General features: G+C 41.7%; 1 protein-coding gene across 1 annotated transcript in view; it reads left to right on the top strand.

The window, feature by feature from the left end:
* Positions 1-6,332: 6,332 nt before the first annotated feature.
* The window catches only part of LOC119407551 (chromodomain-helicase-DNA-binding protein 1-like), a 23,699-nt gene continuing 14,460 nt past the window's right edge, over positions 6,333-15,571 (top strand). Inside the window, exons 1-6 of the mRNA XM_037674371.1 lie at positions 6,333-6,472; positions 6,562-6,743; positions 6,865-6,963; positions 7,064-7,134; positions 7,335-7,449; positions 7,616-7,748. Coding sequence (XP_037530299.1) covers positions 6,435-6,472; positions 6,562-6,743; positions 6,865-6,963; positions 7,064-7,134; positions 7,335-7,449; positions 7,616-7,748 — 638 coding nt within the window. The 5' untranslated portion in view covers positions 6,333-6,434. The remainder of the gene's footprint in view (positions 6,473-6,561; positions 6,744-6,864; positions 6,964-7,063; positions 7,135-7,334; positions 7,450-7,615; positions 7,749-15,571) is intronic.

Genomic DNA, 15,571 nt, shown 5'->3' with positions numbered 1-15,571 from the left:
AGAAATGTCTGAAGCAAAGTTTTCACCACCGCCGTGTGGTAATACCTTCCGTTCTGCTGGAAGAGAAAACAATCGCCGTGTTGTTTATCACTCCTGTAAAACTGATTAATAAGCTGTCGTTATTTTCAATTCTTACCAATTAATGTAAATGTGTGATGTGTTAAACTTGATTCTGTTAATAAATGACCGCATTCATTTTGATGGGTCAAAGATAATTAACGTCTCACGTCCACATTTTATTAAATTCAATGCACGTTTTATACAGTCCAGAAAAATGAAAGAATCTGTTTAATTTATGAATATATCTCATGCATATGTTCATACTACAACAACGTGTACTGTACTGAGTAGAGTAGAGCTGTGCTGTACCGGTACTACAGGTACTAATGGAAAAGGGGCATTAGAGTCTATTAGGGATAGTTGTCAGCCAACAATGTGCCAAATTTCAGCTGAATTTACTCTAAAAATGGCAGAGTTATCCTAGGTTTTCTATAAAACAGCTGAATAGTAGCTAAATAAATTTAGAAACAAGCTTAAATTTCCAAAACCAAGTGGAGGGTGCTTCACTGTGCCCTCTAAGGCTGATAAAGGCTGAACTTAGCACAATAAATTTAAAATTATCTAAGAAAAGCTGTAATTTGCCCAAAACAGCTGAATAATAGCTAAAAGAAGCAGGAAGAAGCTTGGATTAGTAGAAGGAAGTCGGGAGAGCATGCTTTTGCTGAATTAGGCTGAAAAAAGTTTAAATGAATGCAAGAAATGTGGAATAAGCTGATAAAGATGAAATTAGCATGAAAACAGTTAAATGCTAGCTGAAATAGCAGAAATAGCTGACACCTACAGAAATAAGCTGAAAGGAGTACATCAAAGTGAAATTAGTCTAAATAAGTTTGAAGAAGCATAAAAATCTTGAAGTTAGCTGAATGAAGCTGAAAGAAGCACACAACAGCTGAAAAAACAGCTGAAATTTGCTGAATTAGCTGAATTTTTCCAGAAATTTGCACAAGGAAGCTAAAAAAAGCTGAACCAGAACAAAATGTGAAAGGAGCAGTAAAAGGTTGTAAACAGATCTAAAGATTTGAAGGATGGAAAATGAGCTCAATTCATTTACTATGGGAAAAACGTGAAAGAAAAAGCTAAATATTTCAAACAACTAAAGTTGCACCAATACCAAAAGTCATAGCAGTCATGTCCTGAAAGAGCTGAATGTTTTGATGTATGAATTGTTGAAATAGCACAAAAACTGTGGGAGTAGTTAGATGCCGAAAAACGTACAGAAGAAAAAGTGGAACTCAATAGGGATTCACACTATGATCCAAGAGGAACACACCTCTCCCATGAGGCACTGGGTTCCTCTGCAAGCAAGGACACTTTGGTGTGGTGATGATGTGATGTGGTGTGCTGCTGACCTCAACTCGGGATGCCGTGGGTTGGTGGGCGGAATACTTTGAAGACATCCTCAATCCCACCGGCACGTCTTCCACTGAGGAAAGCGGCACCTGGGGACTCTGGGTCAGGTCCTCCAATCTCTGGTGCTGAGGTCACCGAGGTGGTTAAAAAGCTCCTCGGTGGCAGGGCCCCAGAGGTGGATGAGATTTGCCCGGAGTTCCTTAAGGCTCTGGATGTTGTAGGGTTGTGTTGGCTTACGCGACTCTACAATATTGCGTGGACATCGGGGGAAGTTCCCCTGGATTGGCAGACCAGGGTGGTGGTCCCTCTATTCAAAAAGGGGGGCCGTAGAATGTGTTCCAACTACAGGGAGATCACGCTCTTAAGCCTCCCTGGTAAGGTCTATTCGGAGGTTCTGGAGAGGAGGGTCCGTCGGATAGTCGAACCTCGGATTCAGGAGGAGCAGTGCGGTTTTTGTCCTGGTCGTGAAACACTGGACCAGCTCGACACTCTCAGCAGGATCCTGGAGGGTGTGTGGGAGTTTGCCCAACTTGTCTACATGTGCTTTGTGGACTTGGAGAAGGTGTTCGACCACATCCCTCGGAGAACCCTGTGGGGGGTACTCTGGGCGTATGGGGTACCAGGCCCTTTGATACAGGCTGTTAGGTCCCTATATGACTGGTGTCAGAGCTTGGTCCGCATTGTCGGCAGTAAGTCGGGCTCATTCCCGATGAGAGTTCAACTCCGCCAAGGTTGCCCTTTGTCACCAATTCTGTTCATAACTTTTATGGACAGAATTTCTAGGCACAGCCAAGGTGTTGAGGGAATCCGTTTTGGTGGTCTTAGGATCGCGTGTCTGCTTTTTGCAGATGATGTTGTACTATTGGCTTCATCAGATCGTGATCTGCAGCTTTTGCTGGAGCGGTTCGCAGCCGAGTGCAACACAGCCGGGATGAAAATCAGTTCCTCCAAATCCGAGGCCATGGTCTTGAGCCGGAAAAGGGTAAAGTGCCCTCTCCGGGTCAGGGTGGAGGTCCTGCCCCAAGTGGAGGAGTTCAAGTATCTTGGGGTCTTGTTCAGGAATGAGGGAAAAATAGAGCGTGAGATCGATAGGCAGATAGATGCAGCATCTGCAGTGAAGTGGGCGCTGTACAGGTCTGTTGTGGTGAAGAGAGAGCTGAGTCAAAAGGCGCAGCTCTCAATTTACCGATCGATCTACGTTCCTACCCTCATCTATGGTCATGAGCTTTGGGTTGTGACCGAAAGAACGAGATCTTGGATACAAGCGGCCAAAATGAGTTTTCTCCGCAGGGTGTCTGGGCTCTCCCTTAGAGATAGGGTGAGAAGCTCGATCATCCGGGAGGGACTCAGAGTAGAGCCGCTGCTTCTCCACACCAAGAGGAGCCAGTTGAGGTGGCTCGGGCACCTGATTAGGATGCCTCCTGGACGCCTCCCTGGTGAGGTCTTCTGGACACGTCCCACTGGGAGGAGACCCAGAGGAAGGCCCAGGACATGCTGGAGGGACTATGTTTCTCAGCTGGCCTGGGAACGCCTCGGGATTCCCCCGGAGGAGCTGGCCCAAGTGGCTGGGGAGAGGGAAGTCTGGGCCTCCCTACTTTAGCTGCTACCCCCGCGACCCTACCCAGACAGGTTATTGGACTTGTTTCTTTGTTGTGCCACTATCAGGTCTAACTGAGGTGACAGAAAGAAGATTAAAGACATTAGTTGATCATTGCTGTGACCAACATCTGTGTTGGAAGAGACACAGTCTGATCCAGTTCTAATATCACTGTTTATAGAACGAGGCACGTGCACACCACAAACTGTATGTCACACAAATACTGATAATTAAACTGAACACCCTATTAAAACACGTTAACTGTAAACTACATTAATGAACAGGACTCTTGTGTTCATCCGATATGGAAGTCCCACGTTGTCCATCTGGCTCGTTCAGGCTGTCACTCCTTTGATTAATGCAGCTTAAAACATTGAATGGATTGAATAAAAGAACTGAGGGGAATTTTAAACAAATATTTCATCCAACATCTCTCTGTCTTCAACATCCTCCTGTACTGCATCTTGGCCGAGCCTCATTCAGAACCGGTCCGCCTGGTGGAAGGACAGCTCCTTCTTCTTTCAGGAAAAATAAAAACTCAGTTAGTTGTTTTGTAACCTAAGTAAACACAAGCTAACATTATTAAAAACTAGGGCTGCAACTAACGATTATTTCAATAATTGATTCATCGACCAATTATTTTTTCAATTAATTGATGAATCGGCAAAAAAAAAGTTGTAATTTCCACCCCTTTATTCCAAAATTTTAACATTTGACTGACATAGCAATTTGCACAAAAAACAGGTAGCTATTTAACTATTCTGTTAGTAAAATATTGATTAATAAAAAATAAAAGTTAGTCAAATAGCTTAAAAAAATAAATGTACACAAAAATATATACAAATGTATACCTGCACAACATGTAGCTACTTTGTAAAATGTGTCCTTGAGGGAAGAGCGTAACCTGGATTAAAAGTGTGGATTATTGTAACCTGGATTAAAAGTGTGGATCGTTATAGTGAAGCCTTTATCTTCAACCATGGACAGAGGCCTCATGTCAGTGATGATCATGTTCAGGATGTTTCAGTGAAGACAGCTGCTGCTGTGGTGTCCATGATGTCTTTCCATCATGAAGGATGTTGTTGTTTGTTGTTGTTTTCTGGAATGAGACAGTAAATATGTTTTATAGCATAATTTACAGCAACTCAAGAAATGCCTTGTTTCACTTACAGTGTTAGGTTCAGGCAAAAGTAGCAACACACACACACACACACATATGAAATTCTTAATTACACACATTTGAGTAGATGTAATAAATTACTTTAATTCCTGTTTAAATGCAGTTCATCCTGCCATACCTGCAGTATCTTCAGACTTTACCAGCAAATTGATTACTTGATTACCTTGTAAATTTGAAATTGATTTGAAGCTCTCAACCTTGACCTCTCTAAGTGTCTTTAAGAATCTGTTGGACACCTGGCAGGGTCCAATGCTGACATGTTCCTGTTTTTAGCTTTCTACATTTGTCTTGGAATCTAGCTGGGTTTTTTTTTGTTTGTTTTGTTACCTTTTCCTTTTAGCCAAACTATTTGTTAAAAAAAAAAAAAAAAAAAAAAACTGCAGTATGACTTTTTATAACTGTTTATTGTTGTTACTGTTGTCCATTGTTGTCATCTTTCTTTGTTGAAATCAGGTCTCTCTTGTTAATGAGTCCTCGAGGCTCAATGGGATTTACCTGTAGAAATAAAGGTTGATTGAAATTAAAAGTTGAAGCTTAATCATTAAATTATTATCTTTGTTTATTATCTTGATTTATTTATAAATCACATTTAAACACTGCTTGTACCAATTAAATTAAATTAAAAGTAACACACGTTCTCTATCACCGTCATTAATCAGATAAACAAACAAGCAGCAGCTTCATCTACCAGACAGACTGACGTTACGTTTTCTCTCTTAGAAACAGAACAAAGTGTTAAATTGTAGAGACTCACCTGCAACACGAGTTGGGAGTGAAACATATTGTATCAGTTACAGCTCCTTCCTCCTCCTCGTGACTCCGACATGTTTACGTTTCATCTCTGTGGTTCTCCCATGTTGTGTCGTAAATTTTCAAAGCGGCATGTTTAAGTTTGTATCTTTGTGAAGAGCTCCTACACTTTGGAGGACTTGGGTCGAACAGTTTTCGCTGCGTTGGTCATTTGTAAAATTTACTTATTTTCCTTTGAAAACCGCCTCTGCTCTGCTTCCACCTCGCTCTGTTCAACTCGCGCTGCAGAGTTTTTTTTTTTTTTTTTCAAACTTTATTCAGTCAGTCAGCATTGACAATGAACTGCAGGTGAACAAAACTGCTCCGCAGCGCCGTGAAAGACGAATAATCGCACGACACAACGAATGAATAATGAAATTCGTTGCAAACGCTTTTAATCATCGATTTTATCGATTCATTGTTGCAGCCCTATTAAGAACGTTGATTTACCTGCAGTAAATCAGCTACTGATTATCACGGAGTAAAGTCCGACATCGTCGACTCGGTTCTGATCCACTTAGCGACCGGTGTGGAGCTGTTAGATGATGCGGTCCCACTTGGCGTCAAATCTGTCGACTCTTATCCACATTCCAGCCAAAATCCAGCTTTTTGTTGTTAAATAGTTAGCTGAGCTTTTTAGTTCACAGGAAAGGAGCGTGCAAAGGTAGCACGCATGCGCATTAGGTGAAGGTACAAAATTCACAGCGCCATCTAATGACCTGGCATGGTAACTACAGCGGATTCAGAAGGGCGGGGGGGGGGGATTTCTTCGGATGCATGTAAACAAAATCCGTCCATGTCAACGCGGATCTTTTCCTCTAATTAACATATGAAAAAAAAATACATTTCCCCCCATCGTGTCCTTGTAAATAGGGCCTAAGACAGCATCAGTCCATTTTGGTCTTAATTTTCAGAACTTTCCACCAAACTCTCTTTAAAATGTTTCAGAATTGAAGGAATGTTTATGGGTAAATGGAAAAAAATCTCAGGTATACACTGTACCTCCAAAAAAATGCCACATTATGTTTAGTATACTTGATAGAGCTCCATGTATTTAGAGGTGTTAATCAAATCATTATATTTAGTGATCTAAATGCATCCCTTTGTTTTATATTTGGTAACTTAATATAAAAAATGGAAGACTGGAAAGGCCTGAAGTGCAAGAATGGATATTTAATGTAAATTAAATCTTTAATAAATGGGTTGGTGAGACAAAGCAACATCATGGGGTCATACTTCCTGCAATGAAAATCAAGGAACATTCTAAATCATTTATTAAAAAAATGTATTTAGTAACACCCCTGAAAAAGTAATTTTTTGTGTGTGTTTTAGGTTTCACTTTCAGTAGTACTTGGAATCCCAGAGAGGAAGAGGAAATCTCTCTCTGAGGCAGAGCTTGAGCACCGACATCAGAGAAGAGAAGAGGCTGCAGCCAAGAGAGCCAAACTACAGGAGAACATGAAGAAGCACCAACAGGAGCAAAAGCAAAAGAAAAAGTACAATTTAGATTTTATAACTCTGTTCGTGTGAGGTCAAATATACTGGTATTTGACAAAAAAGTTTTTTTTTGTTTGTTTTTTTTTAGAATTGCATGGTGGGAGTCCTGTGGCTACAAATCACTTTGTCTACAGGCTGTGGACAGTGAAGAAGATGAGGAAGATGACAGCAGTATGTGCTCCACAGACTTTATGGATATCTGCTACATTCTGGGAGATGTTACTCATCCACATGCTGCTAAGGGAAATGCTATCATCGTCCACTGTGTTGGTAAGTGCTCTATGTAACCACATTAATTAACTACTTGATCTACTGATAAAGAAAATTTTAGCATCCTGCACACGTCTGTCACTGCATGTTCCATATATGAAAGAAAATCATTTCTGTGCAGATGACTCAGGTTTGTGGGGCAGAGGAGGCCTATTTACAGCACTGGAGGCGAGATCAGATGAACCACGAAAGCAGTATGAGTTGGCAGGAAAGATGAAAGGTAACTATGACGACAAAGAAAAACGAACAAGCATTCATCAGGCTGCTTCATCTGTAACATCTAATATAAACTAAAAGGAAAATGTGTATGTTTGTTTCAGATTTGGAGCTTGGAAATGTGCTTCTCTTCCCGATGGATGACAAGCAGTCCCAGTTGGATGGCCAAGATCGAGTAGGTTCTGCTTCGTTGAAACACTAATGCATGTGCACACGTGCATATTTTCTATGAGCCCAGTCTTTGCATTAGTAGTGTGATACATTTGAGTTAGGTTTAAGCGTGGTTGGAGCATTGCTCATTTGTGGCTGAGCAACAGTTGAGAAAACTGCAGCAATGATCAACTAATGTCTTTAATCTTCTTGCTGTCACCTCAGTTAGCCCTGATAGTGGCACAACAAAGAGACAAGTCCAATAACCTGTCTGGGATCCTCTTGAGTGCTTTGGATAAAGGACTGAACAAGATTTATACTGCAGCCAAGAGAAGCAAGGGTATAATTATTGCTATTTTTTTGCAAAGCTAATGAACTGGTTTGAGCACTTAGTATTAAAATGAACCACTTATTTAATGTCACATGTTTTCATGTTCAGAGAAAACTTTTCAATGATGCAACTTTTATCACAATTTGTCCTGCCTTTGCTTTGTCCCCTAACAAAGCCAGTGTTCATCTTCCTCGGATCGGCCACTCTACCAAAGGTTTCAACTGGTACGGCACTGAGAGGCTTATCAGGAAACACCTAGCTTCCAGAGGTGTCCCCACCTTCATGTATCCAATTTCAATTTCAATTCAGTTTATTTATGTAACGCCAAATCACAACAAAGTCATCTCAGGGCACTGAACAAAAACATTCACATACATTATAAAAGCCATTTAGTAAAAGTTATCTATCTAAAGAAGGAAGCCAGCAGACACGTTGAATCTTCATTTTGTCACAGTCTCCCATCCTGTGCAAGCACAATGGCAACAGTGGAAAGAAAAACTCCCTTTTATAAGGAAAAAACCTCCAGCAGAACCAGGCTCCAGACAAGCGGCCATCTGCTTTGACCACCTGGGTTTGATAGGACAAGAAGAAACAAACAAACACAGAATGGCAGGTCCAGATGTAGGTGCAGGTGTACCTCCTATTGGAAGAAAGACAAACAACACATGTCAAGGAGAGAAATAATTACAAATACAAAATGGGTAGAAATACAAAACAGAATAGAGCAAGTAAAGACAGTACAGAGTGAAAATTGTGGTCAGTTTGTCCTCCAGCATTCTAAGCCTATAGCAGCATAACTAAGGGACAGCTCAGGAAACTCAAGCCGACCCTTGACAGGATCATTCCCTGTCTGTTTTCTGTATATTTGTTTGTTTTTTCCGTTTATCATTATACTTTTTCATTCTGTTCCTTGTTGTTTTTGACTATGTTTTCTGCCACTCTCCACTCACTCCTCAGTCTGTCTGTCCAGTCTTAATCATCCACACCAGTTAGCAATTAGTATTATCGCAGGTGCACTCATCATCCCTCTCTATCTCAGACTTTCTTAAACCTCTTCTCTTCACTACTCCAGCGTCTGGTCATTGTTCTGTTTATGCACAGACGACTCAGTCCTCCCCTGTTCCTGTGAGCCGTCTGAATCTGTACCCGTCCTGTTTTGTCTGCCTGATCCCGTTAGTAAGTTTTTGCTGCCTCGTCAGCTGTTTTTGTTTTGTTGTTTAAAATAAATAATTTTTATTTTAAACTCCTGCCTCGCTCGCCTGCCTGCAAATGGGTCTAAAACATGAGGATTGTGTCAATCCTAACTATAAGATTTATCAAAAAGTAAAGTCTTAAGCCCAGTCTTAAAACTGTACAATGTGTCAGCCTCACGGACAGCAACTGGAAGTTGGTTCCACAAGAGAGGAGCCTGATAACTGAAAGCTCTGCCTCCCGTTCTGCTTTTGGAAACTCTAGGAACTGCAAGTTAGCCTGCAGTCTGAGAGCGAAGTGCTCTGTTAGGAAAGTGTGGAACAATAAAATCTGTGATATAAGATGAAGCTAAATTGTTGAGCTGTGTAGGTTAGAAGTAAGATTTAAAATTATATTCTGAATTTGACAGGAAGCCAATGGAGAGAAGCTAAAACTGGAGAAATCCTTCAACATTGCCACCGTTTTAAAGTCATTGTGTTCATTGGAGTAATTTCACTTAACCCAACTGGCAGATACTATCACAGCAGAGCTGCTAAGAAGCCATCTACACCACAGGCCCCTGCAACCTCAGCTAGCACCCCTGAAGCAGCAGCGCATGGCTCAGACAAGCCAGCTGATGAGACAGAGGTCCCGGGCCCTTCGGCTCCACCCCTATCTTTCAGCTCTGCAGAACTCCCCAGTTTCATGAAGGGAGTTAGAGTTTTTTTCTACAACATACCTGCATCTGAACGAAAGAGGCTGGCCCGCTACCTCATCACATATCCTTTCACACCTTTTTTCCCCCAGCGGACTGTTAAACTGCCATAAACTATTTATTATCAGTGTTTAGACCTGCTGATGTGCCGATGTTAGAATAACAGAACATTTGTTTGCATCAAACCATCACGATGCAGCTGTTTCAGGCAGGCAGAGTGAATGAGATGTTAGCTACAGGTAATCACTGCTGCCATCTACAAGTGGTTCACGTTTTATTTAACTGCATTTTCCCAACGGCCATGAAGATACTATCTAAACCAGGGGTGCCCAATACGTCGATCTACTAGTTGATCTCAAATGTATTATGGATAAATGGCATGGCATGGCATAAAAAAAAATAAAAAATAGATGTCAGCCTATCATCCATCCTCACTTGGGAATTTGTCACTTGACTGAAATACAGGGTAGCCAGTCTGAGGCCTCGTTTGCACGATGTGAAACGTTAGGCCGTTCATTTACACGACAACAGCCCTCATTCTCTCTGAAACTGAAGGTTTATGAATTACAGGTCTCAGAGTAGAGATTTTTTTTTGGGGGGGGGGGGGGGGTGCTCCGCAAGTGTAAAGTGGCACATGCACACTACAGGTGGCTGTATTCCAAAGTTTTCTGCACTAACAACAGTTATAATAAATGGCATAGAGCAGAGTGTTTTTGTACTACTCTCCCTTTTTCAGGATGTAGGAGCAAACTAATAAAATCCAGTGTCCAAAGAGACGTTAGTGTATTCACCAGTTTGGACATAACTATGATCATGCAGACGCTGCATGTGCAATGAATGAAGCTGAGCCCTCAGGGTTGCCAGATACATTAAAAATGTCTCGGGTAGGAAACCAACATGGTGGCAGACCCGTGAACTGCGTTTTGCTGAGCTCCCTTTGGCCCAGCTGAAAAATTGCTTTTTATAATCATATCCTCGCTACCTTCCGCTAGATTTTGTCTCCGAGACTGGTGCAGCTGCATAACTGACTCAACAGACCTGTGATATGGCCTCTAAGCAAAAAAAGTCGAAGGCAGTGGTGTCTTCCCCCGTGTGGTCTTTTGTCACAGCTGCAGCCTCGGGCCCCCATGATGGAGAAGCAGGTGAAGCATGTGCATTGGCCCCACCTTTGCCTGGCTCTGGAGGGACGGACAAGTTGGCTCTGTGGTCAGACATTCTGGCCTCAATTAAATCTGAAGTCATAGTGATAATTAGGATGGAGATAAGAGCACCTCTGACGGATGATTTTAATTTTATTAAGTGCGAATTGCAGGCTGTCCGAGCGGAACTTGCTAATGCCACCACAGGCCTGATTATGGAGTGTGACCAAGTTAATAAGTGTTTCAGAGACTGAGAATGGTCTGTCTTCATGATTGGATGAAAGAGATTCCAGTTCCACATGTATGTGGCGCGGTGGCGGAAGTAAAATCTGAAATCAATGGGATGAAAAAATAGCTTGAATCCTTGGAGGAAAATATGAAATGTGACAATATTAGGATTATTGGAGTTCCTGAATTGGTGGGCGAGTGCACACCTATAATGATAGTGAAAATACTAATGGAGGTGCTAAAACTGGGCATACGCTGATTGATCACATGTACCGTCAGAAGAGGCTCGGATGGGGTATCAAGAGTGTAGTGAACTCTGCCTCCGACCAAAACCTGCCTCTGAAGACCTTCATGGGACAGGAACTGTTATTTCATTGATTTTAATCCAGAAATACAAATTAGCTCATCCAGAGACTGTCTAATTGTATCCTGAAGTAATCAATTGAAAGAACACTCTTTTTTTATATTATCATTACTATTTTTTAATATCTTGATAATCAAAGTGTGTTTAGTTCATACCATTTCTAAATGTTGAAGTGAACCACTCATTTTAAATCAACTGAAACAGTATTAATTTTTTTTTTTTTAAATCCTCATTTAAATTAGAAATCAAGTTAAATGTCTATTTACAAAGTAATTATGCATTTTGATCTTCTGTCTGAATGAGAATTAGTCATGTCGGTCGAAAGTCATAGACAGTCAGAAAACAAGTTATTAGAACGGGCTGTATTGTTTTTAAACCTAGCAGACGGTAAAAAGAGAAACACTGGCATCTGCTTTGTCTCACTTCGCCATAACATTTCTCTGTCTGTACTAAACGTTCCTAAACATTCCTGAACTCTTTTTGACTTTTAATAACCCTCTGACATCATTGAAACACACCCCCTGGTGGTTGTTTCAACCAATCAGGAAGTCCTGAGTGACCGGAAGTGAGAACTCTTTAAAAGTCCACACTTCCTGGAACTACTCGGTCTTCTGGGTCTAGTCTAGCCAGTCTAGTCTACTGGGTCTTCTGCAGCCTACCTAGTTGAACTCAGTCTTTGATGGAGTCTTCCACTCCTGAGTGGAAACTCTGACGGACTCACAGTGACTGGCTGTGAATCCACCCGGGTATAATGCCTCCAAGTTCGAAGGGAGCTGAGCGTGTTTGTTGAAAGGAGTAACTCGACACGACTTCTGACGATGGCCAGCCGCTCTTACTGGAGACGCTGGAAGGTAGCGTTGAAATGGACCCGACACCGGAGCTGATTTATCTCCTGCGAAGGTAACGAGTCGTGACGCGCTAAGTGTACCGGAGGTTTGAGCTGGTGTTGGAAGAAGCGTGCCATCCTGGTCCGAACAGACACTTCCCTTCACCCATTTAAACTCCTTCAATCCTTCCTTTCAACTCTTCTATTTTGCCAGTAATCTAGATGCCTTCAGAAATGTCTTGTTGTCTTATTAGTAAAGCGTGCCAAGTTTTATTAATCAGAACCAGATCAGCTAATCATGTGTACATGTTTTGATGTTAAATTTTGATTCTGTTAAATAAATGATCTCATTTATTCTGATGGGTCAAAGTTAAATTAATGTCTCTTGTCACTGATCAAACAATCCTCACAGTTATCTTGGTCACATGGCAGAAATTTAACTCGAAAAAGAGAGAAACCGTTATATTTAAATAATTAGTAGTGAAGGTACAGCAAAGCTGACCTTGACACACTACATATTGGTGGCTCCGTACGGGTCTCTAAAGAGATAAATTCCTCCATCTCCTCTTTAAACCCCCACCTTCTACATTTTGGTGGCCGAACAGGTTTCTAAAGAGATATAAATTATGTGTGACACGAGTATCTGTGCTGTTGAAATGACGCTGCATGTCGGCACATGGGAGTCCGAGTTATGAACTTGGTACAGGCATGATTTACGGCTGTGGTGTTCAGAAAGCTGCAGATTACGTCAATGTGTTCATTTTAAAGCTGGAAAGATGTAACTCTGTTTGTGTAACTATGCTGGATGCAGTGAGAAAGACGCTTCATTTTGTTTGAAACTCTAGCATGAACGGGGGTTCGTGGTTCGACCCGGTTCTGTTTATTGGACTCGAACGAGTCATGTTTTAAATGGATGAGACGCTGTTTGGAGCTGAGCGCCGCCTCAGATGCTGTGTTTTTATGCTGATTCGTTACATTTTTAACAGTAAAATGTGCATTTTCGAAGTTTTAATGGGCGATAATTTGACCGGACTGTTAATGCTAACTGCTAGCTTGGAGCAGGTAAACAGGGCTGTGATTGGTTGAGAACCGCTGTTTGAGTCGTTCTGATTCGCTGAGAAGCTGGTGACGTATTTCTGTTTGTCCGCTCCCTCTGATGTCAGATTGTAAACCCCACCTCCAGTGTGCACGTGTCTGAAAAGTCACGTGACCCCAGAAATGAAGCTCGTTTTAACCGAGTCCTCCTTTGTGTTTAAAAAAGCCTGACACTGGTCCTAAACTCATGTTTTCATGCAGTTAAAGCGTGCTTGTTGAGAGAAGCCACGTTAAAAGCTTTAAGTCCGTCCATAAAAGTTGTTTTGAACCGTGTTCGACCGTTGCTACATTGGAGCTAACGGCTAACGACCGGATGTCAACAGGATGGTTCACAGGAAGTTGTCATAAGACTCCTACTGGTAAAAGTAAGCTTACACCACCACCTGCTGTTGAAAAAGGAGTACAACAGTTTTCCTGAAAGAAAGCTGAACACTCGCTTTGATTAAAAAAATTTTTTTTTTTTTTGTTAATCAAGCCTGGTTTCTGTGTACTGTTTAAATAGCGAATTCTGGTAAATTAAAACTGCTTAAAAAGCATTTAAAAAATAATGTTGCTGTGAGACTTTTAGAAAAATTGCAGGTTTATTCATTTTAAGTGCACTTGAGTAAAATAACACTGAAATGGCCTGGTTCATTGTATCTGTTACAAAATAAGCACATTAAGTAACTAGCTAAGAAGGCATTTACTTACAATATTTATGGAGTAAGACCCAGAGAAGGGGCCCATTTATTGAAAAGTTAGCTTATAACAGTACTGTTGATTGACCCACAGAGCTAAAATAGTGTGTGCATCTCACTGCTCACTTAAATAAAATATTTACCTGTTAAAAAATCTTAAGTTTGCAACTATTTCACCAGATAGGTTTGCTGAACAGTGGTTTACCATGGCAGATTTAACAGACACTGATATTTTTCCATGTGATAAGAAGGACTGGTTAGAAAGAGCATTAACGCTGCTAACAGAATCCTTACATCCATATGGTGGACAGCATGAACTCAAAAGAGTTATTGGACGAGCTGAAGGAAGTTGCAGAAGACTTCTGCAGACATAACAAAGTCAAGCTATGAACATCTGGCTAAATTAGCACTCTTGCTGAAAGTTAAATTTTATATTGAGGCCAACAAGGCTGAAGACCTTGCAAAAAGGTTAAACAGCGAGACAGATGAGTATCTTATGCCCCTTTTCCATTAGTACCGGTACGGGCCGACTCGACCCTACATGGCCCGGTTCTGAGGCTTTTCCATTAGTACCGGTACTTAGTACCTGTTACTATTTTCAGTACCCTTGGCTCTGTGGTTCTAACCGGTACGAAGAGGTACAAAAACGTGACGTCAGTACACTGTCGGTCACGGGTTGGTCGGGGGCAGAGTCGGGGGCGGAGTCACTGGATCCTTCAGAAACGTTTCAAAACAATAATCCGCCATTTGCAATTTCTCGGACTGGAGCAGCGGCCGGCTGGACTTATTTTAAAGATTTTAAAAACAATACTGACAACATCTTGGTCTAATGTTGATGTGCTGGCATTTTTTGTGCTTGGTGGCCGACAACATAATTCAGAGCAAGCTGGATGGAGATCTGCTGGTCTACCCCGATCCTCCCTCCGGAGCCTCGGAGCGCCAGACCGGGCAGGGCGTCATCTCCCCGGCTCCAAGTTAAGCTGGTCACCGCGGAAGATCCTTCGATGTGCCGACTCGGAGGCTCGGGTTCCAGATACCAGCCTTGTGTGCTCAGAGCTCCCCAGGTCACTGCGAATCTGGAGATGGGGACTCGCAGATGGCCGTTGCGAGACCCCGGCCGCGCGTAATCATGAAGGCTGAATCCCGATCCCGCCCGGCAGCCAGGCGGACTGGACAGTCTGGGACGGACGCTGGAAGCGATTTTTAAATAAAATAACATTTTGTTTTTATACAAAAAATGTTTTTAAAAAAATGCTGAAGCAATTTAAAAATGATTATTATTATTTTTACACGTAAAAGGTTTTTTAAAATCGCTTCCACCGTTCGTCGCAGACCCGTCTCTGCCCGCCTGTCTGCGCGGGTCGGACCTTCATGATTACGCGCGGCTGGAGCCTTGGAACAGCCTCTGGAGTCACCAGCTGAACTGGAGCTGGGAGGATGAGCCTCCCAGCTTCCTCCTCTCCGGAGGAGAGGATCGTGTGACAGCGGGCAGTGTCGTGCGAGACCAGCAGAGCGTTGAAGATTTAAAAAAAAAAAAAAAGACGGTGCCAGCTTCATCATGAAATCCTGTTTTCACTTTAGTGACTGTTAACTCAGCTGAAAATCATAAAAAGACACAAAACTATTGGATATCAGGAATATTTCCCTCAAACATGTTTAAAGAAAAGAGACGACCTTCAGTTCAACTTTATTTTAACTCACGAATGTACAAATCACAAAACAAGAACTTTAAAGCAAAGCTAAAAATAAAATGTTTATATGTGAACAAGAAAGAAAACCACATATTAAAAAATGAACATTAAAAGTAGACACAATGAGTGCAAATACATCAAATGATGATGAAAACCTATACAAATTTAAATGTAATGTTTTTGTAGAATCTGGTTCATCAGAGTTTTAATTTATATACATATATAT

Source organism: Nematolebias whitei, chromosome 3, assembly GCF_014905685.2.
Source record: "Nematolebias whitei isolate Nwh7 chromosome 3, NemWhi1, whole genome shotgun sequence".
NCBI lineage: Eukaryota > Metazoa > Chordata > Actinopteri > Cyprinodontiformes > Rivulidae > Nematolebias > Nematolebias whitei.
The sequence above is the reverse complement of the archived record's forward strand: the minus strand, read 5'-3'. Positions and strand labels throughout refer to the sequence as shown.